At 41.9% G+C, this 27639-nt stretch overlaps 1 protein-coding gene across 5 annotated transcripts; it reads left to right on the top strand.

Moving 5' to 3' along the window:
• Window positions 1-1284: 1284 nt before the first annotated feature.
• LOC120062220 (septin-6) lies at window positions 1285-27149 on the top strand. Of its 5 annotated transcripts, none has more exons than XM_039012032.1 (11): window positions 1285-1374; window positions 3616-3730; window positions 5659-5854; window positions 7248-7434; window positions 9510-9671; window positions 11459-11555; window positions 12187-12355; window positions 16946-17078; window positions 17273-17463; window positions 20495-20543; window positions 25619-27149. In XM_039012032.1, the coding sequence occupies exons 1-10, from the start codon at window positions 1345-1347 to the stop codon at window positions 20496-20498; spliced, it is 1284 nt and encodes a 427-aa protein (XP_038867960.1). In that variant the 5' UTR covers window positions 1285-1344; the 3' UTR covers window positions 20499-20543; window positions 25619-27149. The 5 variants fall into 5 exon arrangements, with proteins under 5 accessions (XP_038867960.1, XP_038867959.1, XP_038867958.1 ...); XM_039012031.1 differs by lacking the exon at window positions 25619-27149 and adding an exon at window positions 22819-23923; XM_039012030.1 differs by lacking the exon at window positions 20495-20543.
• The last annotated feature ends 490 nt before the right edge of the window (window positions 27150-27639 follow it).

Below are 27639 nucleotides of genomic sequence, written 5' to 3'. Positions count from 1 at the left end.
TGGAGGTGGCTGTAAAAGTAAAAGTCACCCAGTAAAATATTACATGAGTTAAAGTCTAAAAGTATTTGGTTTTAAATATACTTAAGTATCAAAAATAGAATAATAAATAATTTCAAATTCCTTCCTTCCCATATTAAGCAAACCAGACGGAACGATTTTCTTGTTTTTTAAATTTACGGATAGCCAGGGGGCAAACTCTAACACTCAGACATCCTTTACAAATGCAGGATGTGTGTTTAGTGAGTCAGCCAGATCAGAGGCAGTAGGGATGACCAGGGATGTTCTCTTGGTAAGTGCGTGAATCTGACCATTTTCCTGTCCTGCTAAGCATTCAAAATGCAAAGAGTACTTTTGAGTGTCAGGGAAAATGTATGGAGTAAAAGTACCTTTTCTTTAGGAATGTAGTGGATTAAAAGTAAAAGTTGTCAAAAATATAAATAGTTAAGTAAAGTACAGATACCCAAAAACACTACTTAAGTAGTACTTTAAAGTATTTTTACACCACTGCTTCAAACTATGTCTCGTTTATTGGTTGGTATAGCCCAGTAATAGCCTAATATAATGGGCCACGTAAGAATCTCTGGTTTCCTGGCCCCCCAATAGGCACATCGAACGCTATGCACTTTATTGTGATGTTTTATTGATATAGACCTAGTTTATTAAAAGTGTATTTCTTTACATATAGCCTACACTATTGCGTTCAACATACCAGTATTGGTGTAAACTTTCTTAACAAATGCTGTTATAAATAATACAATATTTTAAATAAAAGTATGTCAAATTATCCATATACATATATTTTTTAAAGGTACATCTCAACCCCAATTACAGCCTTTGCCCAACCCCTTAAAAAAAATGCGTTTAGGTGAAAAACAAATTTTTTCACTATAAGCCAATATGTAGTTCATATACAGTGATTTGCGTTGTGGCATATGGAATGGTGTAGTAAAAGGCCATCAACACTCCGTATTGTTCAGTGTCCCATGAAATTACACCATATATAGATTCTACAGACCCTACTCGGTACTCCCAACCCCACTTTCACATCAGCATAAAGAATAGTTATTTTTTTCTCTCACTTGAAACCCATATTGTCTACAATTCAGTCTGAACATACGTTCCCCCCCATACATTTCTTCTTGCATTTGCTTATAAACACAATAAAAATCGACATTGATTAAAATGTTATCTATTTTGAATGAGTTATCCACCTTGCAATGTTTTGAAATGCGGGCTTTTATTTTGAACGTTTCATCATTACCATAGGAAAGTGACGTCATTGTTAGTGTTGCTAGCAGAATAGTAGTGCAGCTTCCTACATAGGGTTTTCATAAAAAAATAACCATGGCGGCCACAGAAATAGCTAGGCAAGCGGTGAGTACTATAATTAAGGATGATTTTCTAGTTTTTTTGGCTAGGGCACCGTTGTAGCTTGCTAAAATTATTAATTTTGATAAGTATTGGGTGAATTTACCTCAAACGGCATGGATAGTTGTCGGTGGAAAGCCCCACTCGCCATGGTTGTTGCACCGTTTTTTATAGGCTAACTCGATATCAAATTACCTCTATTACAACGTTATTATCGTAATGATACAATGCATCTAGATAAATATCGCTCATTACGTAACCGGATGATTTATTAAAATACAAATTATTGGGAACATTCGATAGTCTTCATTTGCACGCATGCGTTCGCTTTTATGGTTATCGTTGCGATCCAATATCCTCATAATTTCGCTATTAAATCTGTATATACTTCACATTGATATGCTATTTAAGGATATTATGACTATATATTTTTATTCTGGACATTTCAAATTTCATGCATATCCGCCGTCTATCGTGGGTTCGATTCTGTTAGTAAGTTAGCCTATCGCGTTGTTTCTGGTCCTGTCAGCCCCGTTACTTTGTTTGCTGGGCGTTGTCTGACGTGCATAACGAATCATATAGGGTACAACTGAGTGGGAATTATTAATATTTGTATATAATATAGACCTAAATAATAACGAAGGTAATGTGGATTCATCAAAAGTGGTTTAATTAATTTCAGAATGTGAGAGTCAGTAGGCTTGAAAAGTCACTGGGAGAAGGATTGGTAGTTGCCCGAAGGCCGGCAGATGGCGATGTTGAGTCGTTTAGACCATCAATACCGGATCAATATCGCCATCTGCCGGCCTTTGGGCTAGATTGGTAGGCTAACGTAAATCGTCTTTCCGTTTTGTGTGCAGTTAATTCAACCGAAATGTATCAATGAATGGACGAGAACAACAAGCATTATGTCATTGTGCAACGCAGATGTGTCTTTGATCCCAAGTAGGCCTTGGGTTTGGGAATGCTGCACATGTAGGACAGCTGAGGAGTGTTTGTTTACTCAAGAAAAACCATCTGTTTAACTAATAGCCTTTCAGCTGTTTAAACACAATTCGAACTATACAATTGACAACTGTTTACCCCTGTCTGCGGAACTATTTTCAACCTCTCCCATTTTAACTGAGCGGATTTTGCAGTCTGCCTCAATGCCACAATGTATTTTCAAAACATTTAGGCCTTTTAGTGGTGGGGTGGCTTCAGTTAAGTCACTATTGAGGGCACGCTTGGCAGTTCCATGTAATCTAAATTCCTTGCGTTCCTGCTCACATAACCATCCTGTGCAGTTCTAGAAGCAGAGAATGTGTGATGATGGAACTTCCTTCATGCACACACACATTTGTTTTACTGTCCTTGTGGGGACCAAACCCCTAAACCTAACCCCTAACCTTAATTCTAACCCAAACCCTAATTGTAACCCTAACCCTTAAGCATACAGCCTTCTTCCTTGTGGGGACCGGTGAAATGTCCCTACTTGTCTGAATTGTCCTTGTTTTACGATCCTTGTGCGAACTTCTGGTCCCTACAAGGATAGTAAAACCAAAAACAGACACATATACACACACACACATATTCATATCCATATTAGACCCTTATGAATTTAAGGTCAGGCCTACAACAGGAGGATCCATGTCCTCCTGTATCAAGTTGGGTCATTTGTTATGATACATTTATAACATAGAATTGTTACTCTCACAAACATGCCATCGTTCTACTGTGCATGGTTTGTTTTCAACACCTGTGCAGTCTGTAACTCTTACAATGTGATGTTTTACTTTCCATATATGGACATTGTGGTTTCAACGGTCTAGACTGTGCTGTATGCAAATATGTTAGCAGGAAACAGGAAGTGTATCACAGCTAGAGCACCAGAGAAATTAGCTGAGGAGTTATCTTCATAGAATACAATGGAATGTGTCTGGCAAAAAAAGGTAAATTGTAGCTTAAACCATAGAAGATTGTAGCTATGGTTAACACTTCCGTTTGTGCCTTAAAAACTGCACTACCAGTAGTTGTGGAAGTGAATGTTTGAAATGTCATATTTCTGTGTAGTCTGGTCTTGCATGAAATGTGTAAACTGAAGTGAAATAATAATATTATGGTCAGCCTAATGTTTACCTAAGTTACGATAGCCTTATCTATACCACCCCTGTTTCATATGCATCTGCGATTATACCCGGCTGTTAATGATTAATTACACATCTTTACTCAGTGTTTCTAATTTCAAAATCATTCTTTTGTCTTTAGGGAGAAGGTGCTCGTGCCGTCCCTCTAGCCGGCCATGTCGGCTTTGATAGCATGCCCGACCAGCTGGTCAACAAGTCTGTCAACCACGGCTTCTGCTTCAACATCCTCTGTGTCGGTGAGTGTGTCATGCGTAAAACCTCCCTTTTTTCTTCTCCTCAAGGCAAAATGGGAGCCCTTCTCCGGCGCAATGTAGGCCTATGTCAGGCGTTTCCACTGTAGATGTGAACCCAATTCATTCTGTCTTTGACCCACTTTGGTTGCTTTCTCACTGGTCAGCAGTCGACTCTGATTACCGTAGCTAATTCATCTTCAGTCAGTCAAGCTATCGTCTGGGACTGGGAGTAGAAATGAAGCCCCTAAAAGGATTCCAGTCAAGTGTAATTCCGCATTTCGCCCCAGTAATTTCAAAGCAATAGACAACAGACATGCATGTTTATTTCACTCCCTATATTAGTGTCTGTCTGTTACATTATCTCAGAATTACATTTGGATGCCCTAGGCCTCATTTTGAGGTTGTATACAACTTAGCTGAATGGTATTTGGGCATCATTGACAGATAGAGTTGTCATATAGATCTATTATGGTGAAATGGCCTGTCGTCTTTTAGCCTTATTTTGATTCATATGTTTAAACCAAATGGTAAATTTTGTAGAAAGTAGGAAACAGAGAATACAATCCCCTCTCCATTTGACACACTCTGAATTACTTGAAAGGTATCAGTGGCAATCAAAACATTCCAAAGCAATGCTAGAAGCCGAACAAACCTCTATTATTACAGCCTACTCTAAAGTCAGAGAAAGCAAAACAGTTGTAAACTGCACAGGCCTACAGCTTACAGCCCCAGAAATGCGATCCGGAGGCTTGTGGTTGTGGTCTAAAGAAAACGTCAAGAACTGAATCGAGAGCAACAAAAGCCCCATTTGGATTCATACCGACCGCCGTTTTTCTTCACGAAAGTTAGATTTTTAAGATGCCGGCACATTCAAATGTGAACCTTTGGATGTCAGGGCCCCATCTTTTAGCACGGGGTTCAGCATGGGCCCCCGACCAAGTGAGATGCTCATAGCTTAGTTCAGCCCTGAGAAGTTTCTATAAGGAAGATGAGAGACAACGGAAACCTCTCGACAGAGACCTGAGGTGGACGCTCTCTCTCAGACACAGGCACTGTGCTGCTCCATTCTACCCCCCTTCTACTATTTAGTGTGCACTGAGTGAAACCCTGATGCGATGTGAATAGAAGACTACTACCGTTGGCAGTGCTCTGCTTGCTCCATGTGTATATGTGGTGTCAGATGAACAGAAATAGGCCTGCATCCCAAATGGCACCCTATTCCCTATATAGCGCACTACTACTACCTTTGACCCAAACGATTTTCTGGCACTGGGAGAGGAAGGGCGGCTGACTCACTTGACTGATAGCTTTGAACAGTATGAGTTTGTCGGAACGCATCAGGATATCCGTGACTCAGATCCGTGCTGCCCTTTTTTCTTTAATTTTTTACAGTGGTCTGCTCCAGATATCAACCATGGTGAACATAAGATTAGCTTGTTGATGCGCTGCTCTACGGCGTATCTTTTTTGATTTAATTGAAAAGCTCCTCTCCTGCCAAAAGCAGCGGAGAAGCCAGAGGGGTTCACACGGAAAATGTATGAAGATGTGAAAAAATGGGAAGTGTCCATATAATTAACATTCTGGTGGCATAGAGAGATCTGCTCTGCAGCCCGAGTCCAGATTGTAGAACTGCAGTATTTTCAACAGGGATGTACAGTACTAAATACTGTCATGTACAGTATTCATGCACAGTATGTAATGTGCCTTTTTAAGCCCACATTTATTCTGACAATGGCCCCAATCTGGGATGTTCCCTGCTGTTTAATGGTCATTTCCAATAATGCTATACTGTAGCCTATACCCATTGATTATCGAAGAATATAGCGTATAAATACCCAATGAGTTTAGTACAACTGTCGCACACAAACACAAAATACAGAGTCCACAAAAAAAGGACACAATAGTGAATTAACTGAAGGTGTGTGTTTTAGGGGAAACGGGCCTGGGCAAGTCCACTCTTATGGACACCCTGTTCAACACCAAGTTCGAGGGCGAGCCCACCCAGCACAACCAGCCGGGCGTGCAGCTCAAGTCCAACACATACGAGCTCCAGGAGAGCAACGTGCGCCTCAAGCTGACCGTGGTCAACACTGTGGGCTTCGGAGACCAGATCAACAAAGAGGACAGGTGAGAGACAATGACGTAGATCAACATGAATATATCACGTGTGTGTGTGTGTAACGACTTTGGTAAGAGAGCCCCAGGTTCCTCTTCATGTGTCTAAGAGATGTTTAGATTCCCATTCATTAGGCACAAAACAGAAGAAAACGAATGAATACGACCCTGGTGTTGATATACCACTACCAAGAATATGTTATCTTTCACGGCAGTGGCAGTTTGTGAATGTCACTCATTAATTGTGCATGCTTGAGACGCCTCCTATGAAGTGGGGACTTAAGGTCACCCCCTCTGGAGTCTGGTAGAACATTAGGTACCACTCTTATTCCACTTGTATTATCCCTCTCCCATACCTTCTGAAAACACAATATAAGTATCAATAGTCTGAGACTTGAGCCAGGAGTCTTCAGGTCTAAATCATACAGTGTTTTGTCTGTGGGAAAGGGAGGACTACTCTCACTTTCTCCCCTGATGGAAACATTCTAGTCAACATGGGATCTAATTGTCTCCGCTCTCTCTCCCGTCATGTGATCCTCATTCCTCGTCATGAGAGATCACAGAGAGAAAGGATGGATCATGTGAACGCCAGGCCAGGCAGCTCTCTCTAACCTCAGTCTGTCCCAGGCCTCTCTATCTGCTCTTGTTAGGGAACCGAGGGAGAGGCTGTGCTAGTTACAGGAACCCTCTTGTAGGTTAGTGCTCCAGGTTCACACTGCTTCACATCAGTATCAAATGGTGGATGGATGAATGTGAGCTAAGGGCTAGCAGTTAGCGGCATCCATCACAAAGATAAGGCCAGTTATATGAGCGGCCATTCGGCTAGCTTCTTATGAGGGGGAGTGGAGGTGGGAGGGAGGTGTGTTGGAGGGCGGGGGTTATACCTGTGTTTAATCAGAGGTTCCATCTCTCCTTCGTACCGCGGTGCATCTTCCCCTTCATTGGCGGTGGTATGCCTTTTGATGAATCTCCTCTGCTCCCTGATCCGTGAGCTCCCAAATATCTTCCACCACCAAGTTCTGCCTGATGACTCCCAGCTAATGAGACCCAGCTCTGCTGAATGAGGGATCAGCAGGTTCTTTATAGGGAGCTGAGCTGTACTCACTTAGCGAGCTAGCTACCTCCCACTGACAACGCTCTGGGATTAAAGAACGAACTGGTTTTAATCTCTCACTTAAGAGATGCTTTACAGCACCTTCTGATATTATAAGGTGGTGGAACTGTCTTCATTTTTGAGTGAGACATTTTTAAAAAGGCAAATGTACAGCTACCCTTGAATCCTTCACAGACAATGGTAAGTGACTTTCTCTTTATGGTGCGCCGCTGTCATTAACCTAGTTTCCTTATTACCTGTTTATCGTGCGTTTATAACACATTAAGGACACTTGTGTTTTTCTCTCCTCAGCTACAAGTCTATTGTTGAGTTTATCGACACCCAGTTCGAGGCCTATCTGCAGGAGGAGCTGAAAATCAAGCGCACGCTACACAGCTACCACGACACGCGCATCCACGCCTGCCTGTACTTCATCGCGCCCACCGGACACTCCCTCAAGTCCCTGGACCTGGTCACTATGAAGAAACTGGACAGCAAGGTGAGCTGCAAAAGCTAGCTAATTACACTATGATTCCAATGGGTTCAATTCCTGCATGGGCCAGATATAGTATACTAAGTTGGTCTATATGTGTCACTGTCAATGTTGGCTTTTCTGTACGTCGCTTTGGCTCAAGATATCTGCTCAATTACCACTCTGCCGATTTGAAGTGTCACGTGAAAAGCAGTCTCCCTAATATGATGGTAACCTCAGTTGAAGAGTCATATTTTTGTCATAGTTTTTTATAAAATGCAGGGGGGGAAAAGAGAAAGCTCCCTAGCCTCAAGATGATGGTGGCTCATAAACTCTTCCACACACTTTGCACGCTCACAGATGCGCTCCTGTCCTGTGACAGCGTCGGTGTAGGTCAGCCGTGAAATGCAGGCCCTTGGTCGTCACGGTGACTGCTCACTCTGTTTTCCTAATGCCACCCCAAAAAGCCCTATTTGCATAGAGTCTTCCTGGATTTCGGAGAAAGGGGCTCCTCGGTGTTTGCCAGAGCAGCTGTACCCTACCCACCTCTCAGCCTCTCACAACAGTGTGATCTTTGATCCAGAGCAGAAGCCTCCCTGTGTATACATCACACGGCCCTTAGCGTCAGCCAAGCATCATTGCTACTAGCGACTGTGAAGCCTTCCCCCCAGGGCTAGTGCTACTGGATGGCGTTTGAGTCTGGCCAAAGTGAGTGAAAAGAAAGTTGGTTGTGCAGGAGGAAGTGCAGTGTCTCTTGAGTTTATGGGCAACAAGTGGTGGTGGGTGGATGTTTGACAAAGACCCCCCTGCCTCCTTGTGCTTCTTCAGTCCTGTGGGCTCCATTAAAGCGGATATTTGGATATACTGTATCTCTTCCCTCCCTCTCTCTTCATGCTCTGCTTCTGTTTGCACCAAACATGGGGGCTGGAGGAAGTGTTTCTTCTGAGCTAGCTGGATCAGTAGGCTCTCATCATTAACAATGTGTTTGGCGAGCTCTTCACGAGATGGAGCATGCGTTGGAGGTTCACTAGTACTACTCTCTCTGGTAAATGCTCTTACTGCTCTGCACTGCCAAATATCTCTACTTCGTTCCAAGCTCTGATTATGTCAGAAATGCACATAGATAAGCCCGAATCGAAAATGCACAAACATCCCTGAAGCTAGTAGAGACTAGAGGTGTACAGATATAAAAAGACAAGCTACATTTTTTTTTGTTTTCGTATCCGGCTAGGCATCCAGAGAAACATTAGGAAGGGAGGGAAGAGCCATATCTCAGGCTCTATTCATATCCTGTCTTGGCCAGATGTTCCCCACTTGTCTCAGGAGGTTTAGCTAGCTAGCTGTGATGACCTGGCTGCATAGGAGATGCTCGCATGTAAATGTGATTTCAGTTTTTTAAATTAAAAAAAATATATAAATTAGAAAACATTTCTAAAAACCTGTTTTTGCTTTGTCATTATTGGATATTGTGTGTAGATAAATGAGGGGGGGGGGGACTATTTAATCCATTTTAGAATAAGGCTGTAACGTAACAAAATGTGGAAAAAGTGAAGGGGTCTGAATACTTTCTGAATGCACTGTATGTGCTTATTATAGATTCGTCTTATTCCTATACTTAAAATAATTCTCCGTGGAGAAGCTCCATCAAAGGGCTTTTTAGTCCAGGACTAGGCTTCATCTTTATCTGGGAAACCAACCATTAATGTGTAGAGCTGAGACAGGTTTTTGTATGAAATATAATTATTCATGGCTTCTGTTGGAAAGTAGACCCAATTTAAACAATTTAGTTTCAGTTGTTGTTTTGTCCTGGTGGAAGTATAGTGTTGTAAATTGCTTTTGCCATGAGCCTCAAAGCCAATCTTTTATTTATCTATATCCCACAGTATAGGCATTATTTGTTTGCACCTTGTCATTGTGACTTCCAAATAATTGTGATTCAGTATGTTTTTATCTCGATGCAAGTCGGTAAGGTATAACAAGATCTGCGTTATTTGTATGTGTTCTGATGGATTCTTTTGTATACATGCAGCACACATCGTTTCCTCATCAGCGGATAGCCCTAATAACGTCTTAGAATCTAATTGAATCTCCTCAAACGAAAGGTCAACATCATCCCCATCATCGCCAAATCAGACGCCATCTCCAAGAGCGAACTGACCAAGTTCAAGATCAAGATCACCAGCGAGCTGGTCAGCAATGGCGTTCAGATCTACCAGTTCCCCACCGACGACGAGACGGTGGCAGAGATCAACTCCACCATGAACGTAAGCTAACCCTTCTCCGACGCCACTCATTTTAGTTCAGTCGCATTTCAGCAAGTTTTATCAATACAGACTTACTCGTTATAGTTGAGAAGTATAAGTACGAGTGACACGGTTTGATTAGGGAGAAATATCGTATGATACGATACTCGATTGTCTGTTTTCATGGAAGATATTTTTGTGAGGGCAGGCACATTTGGGCTCCCGAGTGGCGCAGCGGTCTTAGGCACGGCACCTTGGTGCAAGAGGAGTCACTGCAGTCCCTGGTTCGAATCCAGGCTGGAGCACATCCGGCCGTGATTGGGAGTCCCATAGGGCGGCGCACAATTGGTCCAACATCGTCCGGGTTTGGCTGGGCTAGGCTGTCATTGTAAATAAGAATTTGTTCTTAACTGATTTGCCTAGTTAATTTTTTATATTTTTTTATAATAATAATTAGAAAACAATATACGTACAATACAGTGGACAAAATCATTACAGGAGTAGATATGGTTGTGTATCTGTACCCCTCATGTGAGAATCCTTTCATTATGAGTTCTGGGTCATTTAATCAGTTAATTCTCAGAACACTAAAACAACATGCAGAACTAGAGCAGGATACGAGCACCATCTGTGTCCACACAGGGAGGGGACAGTCCAGTACAGTGTAGGACAATCAGCTAGCTCTCTGACAACAGGGCCAGGGCTAAATGAGCGGACAATGACGAGTGACAAGCGAATCGAGAATGCCAATGCTTCTGACTGAGCACTGAGCAGAACCCAGCTGATTTGCGTTTGACAATTAGCTCTTGAGGCTCTCGCCCTCCATTCTTACGACGATGCTAACACTGGCAGAAAGGTAACCGACCCGACCACTGCAGTGAGAAGCACTCCCTGTCTATGAAAATGAGCTATTCTTGGTGGATGTAGGGAACGTACAGTGCTGCTTGAAAGTATGTGTGAACCCCTTGTGCAATTACAGATTTTTTTTGTTTTTAGCATGAAATCTTCATTTAATCAGAACCAGTCTTTTTGATCTTACATGACAGGTTTATATTTACGAATGTAGAGGAAATCATGCGTGTCGTAGAAAAACACAATTAAAAAAGGAATTAGTGCAGGTGCAAAACTAAGTGAACCCCAAGTTGCATTGGTTAAATCAAGTAGGTAAGTAGAATCAGGTGGGTAAATAATTGGGTACCAAATGAATCAATCAAAGGAGAGATCGTTAGGAAAGAGTTTGGTTGGGACTCTGATAAATAGAGATAAGAAACCTGGTCAGTTTGGTGTTACCAATCCAGGTGAATGCAAAGCACACCATGCCGAGAGGAAAGGAGATCTCCGAGGACATCAGGACGAGGGTAGTGAGAGCACATCTGTCTGGGGAAGACTATAAAATAATCTCAAAAAGATTTGAGCTCTATCAGTCCACTGTGAGGCAAATCATTTACAAATGGAGAGCCTTTAACATGACAGCAACTCGGCCTAAAAGTGGACACCCTTCCAAAATATCCCCAAGAGCCACAAGAACAATTGGGGTTTAGATAAGGATTTTATGTTTATGTTTATTTTAATATTTTATAGCAAAATAATGACCAGCCCTGAAGGGTTCACATACTTTCAAGCAGCACTGTATATGAATTTGCAATTTTAGGCCTAACATGACATGTCACGTGTAATTCAGTTTGTAATTGGTTCACTCTGCAATTGGTTCGCCTGTCAAGAGATATGCTCCAATTGATCAAAATCTAAACAAATAAATAATGGAGTTATGTAATAGAGTGAATCCTTTCTCCACTACGGCTCTGCAGGGCCATTTGCCGTTCGCCGTTGTGGGCAGCACGGAGGAGGTAAAGATCGGCAACAAGATGGTGAAAGCGCGGCAGTACCCCTGGGGAACGGTGCAGGGTAAGCTAGGTCACGTATCACAAAGGAAATGGTCGGGGGATCCTCCCGCCACCATTTCCCTCCCACTCATTCCGCCCTAACTTCCTAAACAACTGCATTCATACCGTCAAGAGGGAAGCCATCACTGCTGCTTATGTAATCTCATTCATGTTTGTCTATTTAACACCACATGGCTCCACTCTTGCATACATGTATAACCTACAGCAGCTGTTGCTTGAGTCATGTCACTTAGATGGGGAAAAACCGAATCCCATGTCTGAAATTTTTGACGATTCTATGGATTTATTGATTTATCTCAAACAAGTCGATAATGCTTGAAAAGTGGTCGATTGTGAAACCTGTGACGATTATCAGAGAAAGTTACTGACTTACCATAGGAATATAAACGTGAAATGTCTCGTTATTTGTTATTTGGTTTCCTATGTTGTGCTCGTACGTATGTCGGTTTAGGCTGTGTGTGGATACGTGGGGGGTAGTATGACCTACACCTAGCCCTGTCCTCACATGGAACACAAATACAATAGTGCTGGCGCGATGCTGTCTCTGACGTTGTGCTCCACACTCTACTCTGTTCACTCTATGGGGCGTGTGTGTCTGTGTGTGTGCGTGTGTATGTGTGTGTCGTCGGCAGTGGAGAATGAGAGCCACTGTGACTTTGTGAAGTTGCGGGAGATGCTGATCCGGGTGAACATGGAGGACCTGCGGGAGCAGACACACACGCGCCACTATGAGCTCTACCGCCGCTGCAAGCTGGAGGAGATGGGATTCAAGGACACGGACCCCGACTGCAAACCCTTCAGGTGCGGCTGTTTCCCTTCACATTTCCTCCTTACATCCTGTTTTCTCTTTCCTCCCTACACCCTTCCAGGACTGCGTCACAATTCTCCACCCTGCACACTTCCTGTCACGGATGTAGTTCTTTACACTTGTACCCGTATTCGGGTTGAAAATGGCAGATTTGGATACTGATAAGCACCTAAATTGGAACGCAGTGGATGTACCGTAACATGCTATACATGATGTCAGAGTTCAGGGTCTCCACTTCACAGATCTGTATGGGTTTTGACTGACAAAACTGCCTTTCTGAACTTGAGCACCGCACGCGACAGGAAGTTGCCCCCATCCCTCCTGATAATTGGGCGACTTTTGCTAATGTTTTGTTGTCTGAGTGAGGGAAAAGCTTTAAATTAAGAGGACTCAATGTATTTTGAAAGATGAGACATTGAGGAATATAATAAATACTGCTTTGATGTCATACAAGCAAGCCAAACACCCGGGAGTTCAAATGTGCACTCCACATTTCCATATCATGAAACCCGTGTAATATATAGGATCAACGTTTATAATCTCTATTTTTGATGTACAGTTACAAGCATCGGAATGCACTCATGACTCCATTCCATGCGCACCAAAATGACCATCTGCTTCTCTGAATTGCCTTGTGAAGCCTAACACTGTAAGATCGTATTCAGAATGGACAGATTGCGATTTATAATGGACCATTTTTGGACTGTGTAAACAACAACAGTAATTGTGTAAAGGCGGGGCAGGGCTGTGTTCCAAACAAAACAACTACAAGTGTGCTTACTCTAGTTCCTCAGCGGCACAGCTAGGAGAGCTAAAAAAAAAACCTCTGAGTCATAAAAGTGCATTGTTGAAATTACTTAGGAACTGTGCACGCTTTGAGAGGTGTGTGGCCACTTGGAAACACCAGTTAAATCTCTCACTCTAACCTGTGTCATTTTGTTGTCTTATGTTGCACCTACCCCAAATTTTCAAATAATATTCTTATCATGTTACGGAATGTATCCAGAGTATTTGCAGATGTTGTTATCAACAAATGTGGCAAAAAGTACAGTAAATGTTAAATGCACATAAAATCAACAGGTGAATTGTTGTGTCCTCACTTTTTGTCTAATAATTTCCCCAGGATTTCCAAACTGTTCCCTTTTAATTGCCACCATGGTTATGCATATGCGTTCCATATTTCTTCTGTAAGAAACATTTCAATTTAGCCCTATACAGTGAGGGAAAAAAGTATTTGATCCCCTGCTGATTTTGTACGTTTGCCCACTGACAAAGAAATGATCAGTCTATAATTTTAAAGGTAGGTTTATTTGAACAGTGAGAGACAGAATAACAACAAAGAAAACCAGAAAAACGCATGTCAAAAATGTTATAAATTGATTTGCATTTTAATGAGGGAAATAATTATTTGACCCCTCTGCAAAACATGACTTAGTACTTGGTGGCAAAACCCTTGTTGGCAATCACAGAGGTCAGACGTTTCTTGTAGTTGGCCACCAGGTTTGCACACATCTCAGGAGGGATTTTGTCCCACTCCTCTTTGCAGATCTTCTCCAAGTCATTAAGGTTTCGAGGCTGACGTTTGGCAACTCGAACCTTCAGCTCCCTCCACAGATTTTCTATGGGATTAAGGTCTGGAGACTGGCTAGGCCACTCCAGGACCTTAATGTGCTTCTTCTTGAGCCACTCCTTTGTTGCCTTGGCCGTGTGTTTTGGGTCATTGTCATGCTGGAATACCCATCCACGACCCATTTTCAATGCCCTGGCTGAGGGAAGGAGGTTATCACCCAAGATTAGACGGTACATGGCCCCGTCCATTGTCCCTTTGATGCGGTGAAGTTGTCCTGTCCCCTTAGCAGAAAAACACCCCCAAAGCATAATGTTTCCACCTCCATGTTTGACGGTGGGGATGGTGTTCTTGGATTCATAGGCAGCATTCCTCCTCCTCCAAACACGGTGAGTTGAGTTGATGCCAAAGAGCTCCATTTTTTTCTCATCTGACCACAACACTTTCACCCAGTTGTCCTCTGAATCATTCAGATGTTCATTGGCAAACTTCAGACGGGCATATATATGTGCTTTCTTGAGCAGGGGGACCTTGCGGGCGCTGCAGGATTTCAGTCCTTCACGGTGTAGTGTGTTACCAATTGTTTTCTTGGTGACTGGTCCCAGCTGCCTTGAGATCATTGACAAGATCCTCCCATGTAGTTCTGGGCTGATTCCTCACCGTTCTCATGATCATTGCAACTCCACGAGGTGAGATCTTGCATGGAGCCCCAGGCCGAGGGAGATTGACAGTTCTTTTGTGTTTCTTCCATTTGCAAATAATCGCACCAACTCTTGTCACCTTCTCACCAAGCTGCTTGGCGATGGTCTTGTAGCCCATTCCAGCCTTGTGTAGGTCTACAATCTTGTCCCTGACATCCTTGGAGAGCTCTTTGGTCTTGGCCATGGTGGAGAGATTGGAATCTGATTGATTGATTGCTTCTGTGGACAGGTGTCTTTTATACAGGTAACAAACTGAGATTAGGAGCACTCCCTTTAAGAGTGTGCTCCTAATCTCAGCTCGTTACCTGTATAAAAGACACCTGGGAGCCAGAAATCCTTCTGATTGAGAGGGGGTGAAATACTTATTTCCCTCAATAAAATGCAAATCAATTTATAACATTTTTGACATGCGTTTTTCTGGATTTTTTTGTTGTTATTCTGTCTCTCACTGTTCAAATAAACCTACCATTAAAATTATAGACTGATCATTTCTTTGTCAGTGGGCAAACGTACAAAATCAGCAGAGGATCAAATACTTTTTTCCCTCACTGTACATATAGGCCAATTCCCACGAGAGAAAGGGGTTTTAACAATGGTTGAAACTTTGGAATCACTACTTTCCACTTCCTACCACCCCCGTAGTTAATCACAACCACTTTTTGCATTCTGATTTCAATTACAGTCTGATGTAATTCACTGTAATGTGAATGTAGGGACATAGTACTAACATACAGTGCCTTCGGAAAGTATTCAGACCCCTTGACTTTTTCCACATTTTGTTATGTTACAGCCTTATTCTAAAATTGATGAAATAAAACAATTTATTCAGCAATCTACACACACACCCCCATAATGGCAAAGCGAAACAGGTTTCTATCAATTTTAGCTAATATATTAAAAACAGAAAACAGATACCTTATTTACATAAGTATTGAGCGCGCATCCTGTTTCCATGGATCATCCCTGAGATGTTTCTACAACTTGATTGGAGTGGTAAATTCAATTGATTGGACATGATTTGGAAAGGCACACACCTGTCTATATACGGTCCCACAGTTGACAGAGCATGTCAGAGCAAAAACAAAGCCGTGAGATTGAAGGAATTGTCCGTAGAGCTCCGAGACAGGATTGTGTTGAGGCACAGATCTAGGGAAGGGTACCAAAACATTTCTGCTGCTTTGAAGGTCCCCCAAGAACACAGTGGCTTCCATCATTCTTAAATGGAAGAAGTTTGGAAGCACCGAGACTCTTCTTAGAGCTGGCCTCCCGGCCAAACTGAGCAATCGGGGGAGAAGGGCTTTGGTCAGGAAGTTGACCAAGAACCGGATGGTCAGTCTGACCAGAGTTCCTCTGTGGAGATGGGAGAACCTTCCAGAAGGACAACCATCTCTGCATCATTCCACCAATTAGGCCTTTATGGTAGAGTGGCCAGACGGAAGCCACTCCTCAGTAAAAGGCACATGACAGCCCGCTTGGAGTTTGCCAAAACGCACCTAAAGACTCTCAGACCATGAGAAACAAGATTCTCTGGTATGATGAAACAAATATTGAACTCTTTGGCCTGAATGCCAAGGAAATGTGGCACCATCCCGAAGGTGAAGCATGGTGGTGGCAGCATCATGCCGTGGGGATGTTTTTCAGCACAAGTGACTGGGAGACTAGTCAGGGTCGAGAGAAATCCTTGATGAAAACCTGCTCCAAAGCGCTCAGGACCTCAGACTGGGGCAAACGTTCTCCTTCCAACAAGACAACGACCCTAAGCACACAGCCAAGACAACGCAGGAGTGGCTTCGGGACAAGTCTCTGAAAGACCTTGAGTGGCCCAGCCAGAGACGGGACTTGAACCCGATTGAACATCTCTGAAGAGACCTGAAAATAGCTGTGCAGCAACACTCCCCATCCAACCTGACAGAGCTTGAGAGGATCTGCAGAGAAGAATGGAAGAAACTCTCCAATTACAGGTATGTCAAACTTGTAGCGTCATACCCAAGAAGACTCGAGGCTGTAATTGCTGCCAAAGGTGCTTCAACATAGTACTGAGTAAATGGTCTGAATACTTATGCACACGTGATATTTCATTTTTTTTTTAATGAATTAGCAAACATTTCTAAAAAAAACCTGTTTTTTGTTTGTCATTATGGGATATTGTGTGTGGATTGATGAGGGGAAAATCGATTTGAATCAGTTTTAGAATAAGGCTGTAACCAAACAAAATGTGGAAAAAGTCAAGGGGTCTGAATACTTTCCGAACGCACTATATATGACTCATTAGTATGACTTAATTTCTGAATTTTCTCTTCCTGTCTGGGCCCCAGTCTGCAGGAGACGTACGAGGCCAAGAGGAACGAGTTCATGGGCGACCTGCAGAAGAAGGAGGAGGAGATGAGGCAGATGTTCGTCCAAAGAGTCAAGGAAAAGGAAGCCGAACTGAAGGAGGCCGAGAAAGAGGTGCGTGTGTGTACAGGAAGGTTTTTCCATTACCAGTTAAATGCTTTAATTCTGCCACATCATCACCAATCCTACCAACCTCACAAGAACTAGGGTTACATGTGCCACATCTCTATTTGTACTCAAAGCTACAGATATCACACCTTCTAAATGAGTTTCTATCTAAGACGTGAGTTTTCTCCCTCGCCACACAGCTGCACGAGAAGTTTGACCGGCTCAAGAAGCTGCACCAGGATGAGAAGAAGAAGCTGGAGGACAAGAAGAAATCCCTGGATGACGAGCTCAACGGCTTCAAGCAGAAAAAGACGGCCGCCGAGCTCCTGCAGTCCCAGGCCCAGCAGGCAGGGGGCTCAACCACACTCAAGAGGGACAAGGAGAGGAAAAAGTAAGTATCTCCTTCCACGTTCAACTCCCTCCTCCTCACACAGCAGGCATAGGTGTTCAGGGTCGTTTTCATTAGGCACCCAAACAGAAGATAACATCACGAAACAGGGAGAGACTACCTGGACCTGTCAAATGAGAAACGCTAATTTTCATGTTCCATTGCGAAACGTTTTAACACGTTTTCTGTTGCGTGCCCTAATGAACACAACCCAGCTATCCTTGAGGATTCCTTAGGTATACTGGACCGGAGCTGTCTGGATGTTACAACCTGATCTAGGAGGATCAAAGAACACCTGGATAAATTGTCACTATAGTGTTTCCCCTAGATCGTTTTCCAGGCAGGGCGCAAAGGCCCCCAAATCAACATTTAGGGCCTCATTAACCAAAATGAGAGGTGTCCGCCCAAACAACAATACGGGAAACACTAGGTCATTAATTCCACTTAGAATAGATGCCATCTAAATTATTTTTTCTCAAAATAATGAGTAAATGTATTATTGTCCCTGCCTATCCCATGTATGCACAGTGGCAAGAAAAAGTATGTGAACCCTTTGGAAATACCTGGATTTCTGCATAAATTGGTAATAAAATGTTATCAAAGTCACAACAATAGAGAAACGCAGTCTGCTTAAACGAATAACACACAAACAATTATACGTTTTCATGTCTTCATTGAACATCCGTGTAAACATTCACAGTCCAGGGTGGGAAAAGTATGTGAACCCTTGGATTTAATAACTGGTTGACCCTCCTTTGGCAGCAATAACCTCAACCAAATGTTTTCTGTAGTTGCGGATCAGACCTGCACAACGGTCGGGAGGAATTTTGGACCTTTCCTCTTTACAAAACTGTTTCAGTTCAGCAATATTCTTGGGATATCTGGTTTGAACCGCTCTCTTGGGGTCATGCCACAGCATCTCAATCGGGTTGAGGTCAGGACTCTTGACTGGGCCACCACTCCAGAAGACGTATTTTCTTCTGTTGAAGCCATTCTGTTGATTTACTTCTGTGTTTTGTGTCGTTGTCCTGTTGCATCACCCAACTTCTGTTGAGCTTCAGTTGGCGGACAGATAGCCTTACAGATAGCCTTTCTAGCAAGTCAACAGTTTTTAATCTTAGGTCTTCTGTTCGAGGCATGGGTCACATCAGACAATGCTTCTTGTGAATAGCAAACTCAAATTTTGTGAGTGTTTTTTATAGGGCAGGGCAGCTCTAACCAACATCTCCAATCTCGTCTCATTGATTGGAATCCAGGTTAGCTGACTCCTGACTCCAATTAGATTTTGGAGAAGTCATTAGGCTAGGGGTTCACATACTTTCCCCAACCTACACTGTGAATGTTTAAATGATGTATTCAATATAGACAAGAAAAATACAATAATTTGTGTTATTAGTTTAAGCAGACTGTTTGTCTATTGTTGTGACTTAGATGAAGATCAGATCAAATTTGATGACCAATTTATGCAGAGATCCAGATAATTCCAAAGTGTTCACATACTTTTTCTTGCCACTGTACGTCTGGTGATACAGAAGATGGACAAATTAAAATATAAATGTTGTATGTATGTGGACCACTTTACTGGTGCACGACACTGTACACTGTTGCATCAGCCGCACCTCAGATATGAAGAGGCCCTGACACACACCACACGTAAACAAATGACAAAGTCATTAATCAAAGCTTTCATTTGCCTTATGTCGATGCATTTCTAGGAACTCTTTTCCTGACCACCGCTTTGGCTTGTCCCATTAATGTCACCAAGCACGGAGTGGTTTCTCTCCACAGTCTAATGGATTAGCGATAACCAACGTAGCTGGCTCTGATTACATTGAAATGGAGGAGCAATAGATGAATAGATGCTCCCTAAGGCTTAGTTTAGCAGTTTAGCAAGCATTTGCTCTTATGCCTTCATAACTATGGTATAGAGGTGGACCTGCTATTTTTCTCCTCCAAAATGAACACACATATGCACCAGAGATTAGGGTCGCTGTCACTTCACTAGGATTTTACATTGTTTTCTATCCACCTTTATTATACAGAGTACTGTAGCTAGTAATATCCGGAACCCTTCTCTGGCCCTCAACGTTAACCAGATTCATCTGGATTAGATTTGGTATTACAGTAATCTGATTGTATTGACCTCAGGCTAGTGAGACTGCTGGTATAGGTCTATATCCCATAGGAATGTTGGTTCAGTAATTGTGACGTTTTGTTTTACCTGTAGTATCCGGGCTACAGTGGTAGGGCCGCGTTGACAGTTAGAGAGGTTGTTGTCGTGGGTCCCTACATGTTGGTAATCCCTCCTGGTTGTCTATTCAAATTGATGCGAGCCCTGCCACTTGCACTGAGAGGTTATTTTTTTTATTTATTCTGAATTCTTTTCATTACAGTTCTTCTGTCATTTCTCTCTGCTATCTCTAAACTCTGTAGTTTTTCCTCCTCCCTTTCACTTAATGTTTCTGGGTTACTGATCAAAACATTATTGGCCAGTTTCCCGGACACAGATTAAGCATTGACCTGGACTAAAAAGCCTAGCTTAGTCTTGTCTGAGAAACCGGCCCTATGAATGCTAGTTAGTACTTCCTCATTTGCTAAACCTTTGGATCCCAAACTTGGCCTCTCTATTTCCTTATCTTGTTCAAAACATGATCCTGTTGATAGCTTGGGCTACAAAACAATGTTTTATTCAGTCACCAAAGGACATAAGCATGGCATGTTTTAATGAGTGGTGTAGATGTGACATGGAGAATGTGTATGTGTTGCCGTGTTTAAGACCACTCGGAACTCGGAAACTCAGAAATGTCCAACTTGGAAACTTGTTGTAGAAAGAAACTTGTTGTAGAAAGATAAGGTCCGAGTTTCCCACACTTTCCCAGATATTTTCCATCTGAATCAACCAATAGGATGCTCTACGGCCAAAAAATATGTACATTTTAACTCGGAGGTTCCGAGGTTCCGAGTTGTCTTGAATGCACCATATGTCTCCCATGAGTCCATGTGTCACCTATGTTGCATCCATGCTGTTTTACAGTTAACTCCTCCCCCCACTTGCTGCATGCTGCATGAGACATCTTGTCCTGGTAAGGCTTGCTCACTCAACTGTTCCCCTGGTAACCAATGACAAAAAGCACATCTATTTAAATACAAAAAAAAAAATGTAAATCAAATGTCAGTTAAACACACATATTTGAATTTAAATGAGAAGGACAAGGAAGTCCTTAAATGGAATTAAAATGGAAATGTATTTAAGTAACAGTATTTTAACTTCTAGTAGCTGTTAGAAATCCAGGCAACATCTGTACAGTAGGCCTACTTTCAAAACATATTAGTTTACATTTTATACTAATCAGACCTGGGTTCAAATACATGTGTATTTGATTATTTGGTATTTAAAATACTTTTGTCTGTGTATTTGAGTATTTTAAAATACATAGCCCAAAACAAGTACTTTTATTTCAGTATTTGAATTATTTGTAAAAAAATATATAATAAAAATAGTCTACCAAATAGTTTTTGAGAGTATTTTCAAATGCACTACATGACCAAAAGTATTTGGACAGCTGCTCGTTGAACATCTCATTCCACAATCATGGGCCTTAATAGTTAGTCCAACCTTTGCTGCTATAACAGCCTCCACTCTTCTGGGATGGCTTTTCACTAGATGTTGGAACATTGCTGGTGGGACTTGCTTCCATTCAGCAACAAGAGCATTAGTGAGATCGGGCACTGATGTTGGGCGATTAGGCCTGGCTCGCAGTAGCCGTTACAATTCATCCCAAATGTGTTCGATGGGGTTATCGATGGGGTTATAGCAGTAAAGGTTGGACCAACTCCATATTAATGCCCATGATTGTGGAATGAGATGTTCAACGAGCAGGTGTCCACATACTTATGGTCATGTAGTGTACATTCAAATATTCAACTTGTCTTTTCAAATAAAATATATCTGAATACTTACTTCGAATGTATTTGAGATATTTAAAACAGTATTTGAAATCAGGTCTGATACTAATTCAATACAACAAATCTTTGTAACGAATCCTATGACATTTGTGTTCGTACATTTTATTAATGTCTGTATCCACCCACGGCTTAGCTGAAGATGACATCACTGCTGCAGAAGTGGATCATATCCTGTGGTTGGCTGTGCCTGTGCCAGCCTCTAAAATAATTTAAAAATTAAATCAGCAAGTTTATTAGCCTCTGTCTGATGTGCTGCCCCATCTGCCCTCTGAAACCACACAACAATCTGCTTTTGTGGTTCACCCCTGCCTAGCCACTACACAAAGAGCATTCAGAGCCCAGCAGAAACTGCAGGATCGCACTAGTGCGCCGTTCAGCCAGGATTTTTTTTATAGCATTTGTTCTTGATCCTTCAGTTATTTGACGCCTAGCTCTTTGATGATTCCATTTATTAAAAAAAAGAGAGCTACACTATTTGTACAGATTCAGCCATAGAGGGTGGGAAAGGAAGACATCTGTCTTGCGATCTGTAAACTGCTGCTCCTGGGCTGGCTCATCTTCCAAGACTTCAGTTAAATGTGATGAGAAACAGTCTGCTGTCTCAGCGTTGCTGTGTCATTCTGGACAACGTTCACAGGAAATGAGCAGTGTGAAATGAACAGACAAATCAACCATAGAGAGAGACTGCATTTTTCTAAGGCCCTGTAGGAGCAACTTGAGAACGGATCGGTGAACTTTATAACAGTCAATTCAGGATAAATGATCTAGTTTGTAATAATCATGTATCCCCTCCCTAGTTAATCTCGGAAACAGAAATGTTGCTAGATAGCAACGTTTATATTCATTTATGTACACTAGACGATTTACCGTGGTTAACATTTACATCTGTGTTAGTCCATTAAGTAAGTAGCCTTCCACAAGGCCTGGATAGTTAATAGGAGCAGGAGCCTATCTCCTGTGACTGTAGCGTGAGGCAGCTTGATGTACAAGCAGACCCCCTGGACAGGACGCTAGTTTATCGCAGGGCCTTACCTCCAATATATCTCCTTAATGCTGAGTGTCAAGCAGAGGCGCATCGGGTCCCATTTTTACAGTCCTTGGTATGACTCGGACGGGAACTCCGAACCTTCTCATCTCAGGGTGGACGCTCTAACCACAAGGCCACTGAGTTGGTGTGTTAGCTCTTTAGCATACCAAATAAATGTTCTTTCAACATATACTCTAAATCTCCCCCACCTCCATGCACTCAGACGTCTTATTAACAGTAACAACCTTAACACATGTTCCTTCCGACATTACATTTGACCAATAACATGAATGATTATGTCATTTGATTAAAAAGTATGTCTACTAGTGTTGTTAACGCGTAATGGTCCTTCTCTCTATTTCCAGTTCAGGATTCCTGTAGAAAAGTGCTTCCTCCCTCAGCCAGCTGTGAATGAGTTTTCACCCCATCCCTGGCAGTGCCATGCTGTTCTCTGTGCCCTCCTGTCCTCCTCCTTTCCCCCATTCCAACCCCCCACACATGCCCCTGCTCTGAGGAAGAATCCATCCATTACTGTGAATGGGAATCCTTGCATGCTCCTTTTGTACGTTTTTCACAAGCCATCATTCTGCGTTTGCCTGTTTTTTTTTTTTGATGTTGGAAGGTCGACATTCTCTTTTCGTTGTTGGGATGTTCCGCATCACTGAGCGCGCTTTTAAACTTTCACACGCGCAACTACTGTTTTGACCGGCAGGAGTTTGTGGAGGCTAAGGTGAAACGCACATCGGCTATGGTCTGACCCAAAGCGAGTGGTGTGTGTGTGTGTGTGGCATGTAATCCGTTGCTCACTGCATGTACTTGGCAGGGGCAGCATATTCACATCCGTGTTTCATACCACCACTATTCTACTCACTCCAACGGTGTCCGAAACCACTCCAGTAGTTTGAGATCATGAAGATGGGCACTGATATCGTATTGGCATACAATGCGTAATTATTGAAAATGAAGACACGATCGTAGTATGTTTTAAATGAGGGCATGTTGTCCACCGCCCATTCAAGAGAGTAGCCCGGTCCCAGATCTGTTTGTGCTTTTGCCTACTCCAAACATTGCATGACTATCAGTTACAGGAAGTTGGCATGACAGCGCAAACAAACTGGCGCTGAGGCTATCAAGACGGCGAGTGTTAATAGGGAACAGCTGATGTTATTTCGTCTTAGCCCGGTGCATGTGAAGATATTCATGCTTGTCATCTCTTTGCCATACCTCATTGTTTATAATATACTTTGTGTTATCTGCATACTTGTTAGCTTTTGACATTTTACACAAAATATGATTTTGTATTTTTCTAGTGCAATTCTGACTTGATATATTTTTTAAATATATATTAAAGCACATTTTAATCCATTTTAAAGAAATAACAATCATGTAGGGATCAGTATTACACTTGTATCAGTGTTACACAAAAATACTTAATATCCAAAGGAAATAAAGTGTGAATTTGACCAAATATTTCAACTGTGGCCACGATTTATTGTGTATGAAATGCATAATGAAGCAGTATTTTAAACATACAGTATGTGAGTGGGTTCTGCAAATGTGAGGATATAAGGGTTTCACATAGATTCTGATTACAGTTGAAAACACTTGGTTTGGTCTAGATATTTAACTCCTTCAAGGGCTTTGAGATGTCACGCCATTTGTTATTGTCAAAACAACTCTCCTTACAGAGCAAAATTGTCTGCAAACCTGAATTCATAGGGCTGGATCCTAACTTGGACTTTCTTATTAATCATGCCTTGGAAGTCAATGGAACACTTGCATGAGCATTTAAGTTAGGTGCATACAATGTCGTGTTAGTATTCAGCCTTATAGTGCTGCACTGCTTTTGTCCGAACAGACTGAGCCAGTAGTCGTTCTCCATTCCTCCTCGAGAAACAGGATTGGAACACTCCTTTGTTTGGCAGATGAGTGTGAGCGCCAAGGAGATTGTTGGTTTTTATTTTCAATTCCACTTCCTTCACATCTGTATCTTGAGGACAGGGTGTTGTTTATCAGAAACATATTTCTAAGAACCCCCACACCACCCCCCCCAAAAACATGTCTGTGTCCTTGCTCAATATAACCCACATGACTTTGTACGGTGACACAGGTCAGACAGTTGGTCTGATGAGTCAAATGTCCACCGATATAGGTATTTCGTTTTCGTCTAAATGTATTGAAATGAGTCGCTTACGTACTTACACATTCTTGTACAGTGGTGTAGTAGGTATGGTTTACAACTTCTCACCATCTCTTCTCAAATTGCTCTTTGTCTCAATGTCTCTGGGGAACTGTTGTCCTAAGCTCTATGGGTTGGCAGGGTGTGCCTTGGTGTGTGGTCATTCATACATACTGTGCTTTAGTTCCCCTGCTCACTGCTCTGTGTGTATTTACCTTTCCTTTGCAGTAATCCCTGGCTCTGCACTGAGTAGGTGCTTCCACCCTCAAGCTTTGCTAAGGGACCAGGCTTTGTGGGTAGCGGGTACCCCAAGGCTGAGGAGAGGCATTGTGAACCCACCCTTCTGGGTTTAAAAAAACAAAAACATTCATCTGCTTTATGTATTAACAAAAGGATACTCCTATCTGTATTTCATTGCTGCTCTATGTGCTCACTCTGGCTAAATCTGTCTTTTGCGTATGGTTATGCTTTTTTGTCATGTCGTGTTCTTGCTGTGCTGACTGACTAATATCCCCATTTGCTTTTTGCTTCTGTAGGGATAGATATTTTCTGGACAGTTTTTGTTGTGCACTTCTTGGTAGTTTTTCCATCATTTGTAGGTTTAAGATTGTCTGTTTGATTTATTAACTGACACTGAATACCTTTTTTTTGTATTTACAGAGGACATAATATCTGCTGCAAGCAGTTCTCATAAGCAATTGATTCAATGTTTTAAATCCGTATTATGCTCAAATTGAATTGGTCAGCTCAAGTACTGTAGTATTTTATTATATGAGTAGTTATTTTTAGCTTACCACACAGACATTGCATTTGGAACAGAGTTAGTGTCATTTGAAGTACAGTAGCAACTATACATGCGTTAGGAAAACCCAAATACGTACTGTCTTCCCTCCCAAAATGTCAGTAATCCTTCTGGTAGGCACTGTTGCTCTCCCTGACTGCTTGGGCATCTCTTGTAACCTTGCATTTGTCTCCTTTCTCTCTAGCTTCTTTTAATCTGTCTTGGCCACCTGTCTGAAGAGGGGATTGCAGCTTCAACAAGAACTAAGCACCCATTTCCTCTTCCTGTCTTTTCTCACTGCATCAACCTTTTTTTAACTTCCATCTCATCTGCTTTGTTGAACATGGCCGTATGTGGACTTCACATGGTATTTTTTGGATAGTTTACCTTTTGCCACCTAATCAAGGTACACTTTGGCAAGTGGGAGTCCTTCACTGATAATATTTTGCAGATCTGTCTTGGTGTATGAATGAACAAAGCTTTGTTCAGGTGCTCAGGTAGGATTCTAAACAGTTGTTCAAGAGAAAAACATTAAACCAATAGTTTCATCATACCATATGTGGCAGAGCCAAGGCTCCTGATTAATTTATATTTTGCATAAAACTATCAGAACTTAATTGACAGTACATTTTAAGAAAGTCTTTATGTAATAATGTTCAATCATATATTCAGTCTATTTTGAGAAGGACTGTTTTGAAATAACCACTATTACAAATTATTTACAATGACGGCCTACCCCGGCCATAGCCTAACCCGGACAACGCTGGGCCAATTGTGCGCCGCCCTATGGGACTCCCAGTCACGGCCAATTGTGATACAGCCTGGAATTGAACCAGGGTCTGTAGTGACACCTCTAGCACTGAGATGCAGGGCCTTAGACTGCTGCACCACTCGGGAGCCCCTATGAATACAAATGGCACAACCCTCAATAAAGCACTGATAAAGCCGACATATTCAATTGGTGATTGATAGTGTGACGTCTTGCGTGTGAGTAGTATAAACTTTTGTCAATACGGATTTAAAAACCATAGGACAATTGCGATCCAAATAAATACAGTATTCTTTGTTCACTGCATAGGTTGTTTCATTGGAACTTAGAAGAGCCAAAGACATGTTCATGTCAAGCACTTATTTAGTGAAATCACCTTTTCCGTACTGAAATACCATGTAGGTCACATTTAATGCGCTTTACGCATTGTGCTTTAACTAACATCAGTCTATTCTGTATATTGCATGTCTTATGCTCTTTTTTTTTATTTCATCACCTCTGTGATCTTGACCTTTTCCCCATTGTAGTTTTCTCCCCTAACAGTTCCGTTTTGCACTCTTTCACATTTGATGCTCTATTGTTTGGACCAGTTTTATCTTGTGTATTACTAGTTGTTATGTGCAGTTATACCCCTCTCCACAATTTCCGGCACCCATATTGCCAAATATTACAATGAGATGGAGTTGAATCCTAGATACAGATAGATACTCATGCATTTGTATAATTTATAAGGATATATTTTGTGTATGGAAGTGGAGACCTGTTTATGAAATATGATCTTTGGACGTGACTCTTCTCTCTGTGTAAAGTTACATTTTGGTGTAAGAAATTGCCATACATTTTTCTAGCATCTGCCATAATCACCCCTCCTAGTCAATTACCTGTCCACACCACAAATTAATGATATAATATGTGATTGTAGTTTGATTCCATTTATGTACATTTTCAATAAAATTATGATGAAAAAGTGTGTATTTGTTTTTTATGCCAAATGACTTAGTTGTGCAAATAATAAACATTGAGGACAGGCTATACAGTATATTCACTATAAAAGTGAAGAGAAAGACTGCCCCCTTCTGGTTAATGGGGGGAGGGGGTAAAACCTATGATTTTTCTAAAAGTATTAGCCAGCCAGCTATTTAAAATATATACTGAACAAATATATAAATGCCACATAAAACAATTTCAAAGATTTTACTGAGTTACAGTTCATATAAGGAAATCAGTCTATTGAAATAAATTCATCAGACCCTAATCTATGGATTTCACATGACTGGGAATACAGATATGCATCTGTTGGTCACAGATACCTTAAAAGAAAGGTTGGGGTGTGGATCAGAAAACCATTCAGTATCTGGTGTGACCACCATTTGCCTCATGCAGCGTGACACATCTCTTTCGCATAGAGTTGATCGGGCTGTTGATGGCCTCTTCAATGGCTGTGCAAAGTTGCTGGA

The sequence above is a fragment of the Salvelinus namaycush genome, chromosome 17, assembly GCF_016432855.1.
Source record: "Salvelinus namaycush isolate Seneca chromosome 17, SaNama_1.0, whole genome shotgun sequence".
Classification (NCBI taxonomy): Eukaryota; Metazoa; Chordata; class Actinopteri; order Salmoniformes; family Salmonidae; genus Salvelinus; species Salvelinus namaycush.
This window is presented reverse-complemented; position numbering and strand designations above follow the sequence as displayed.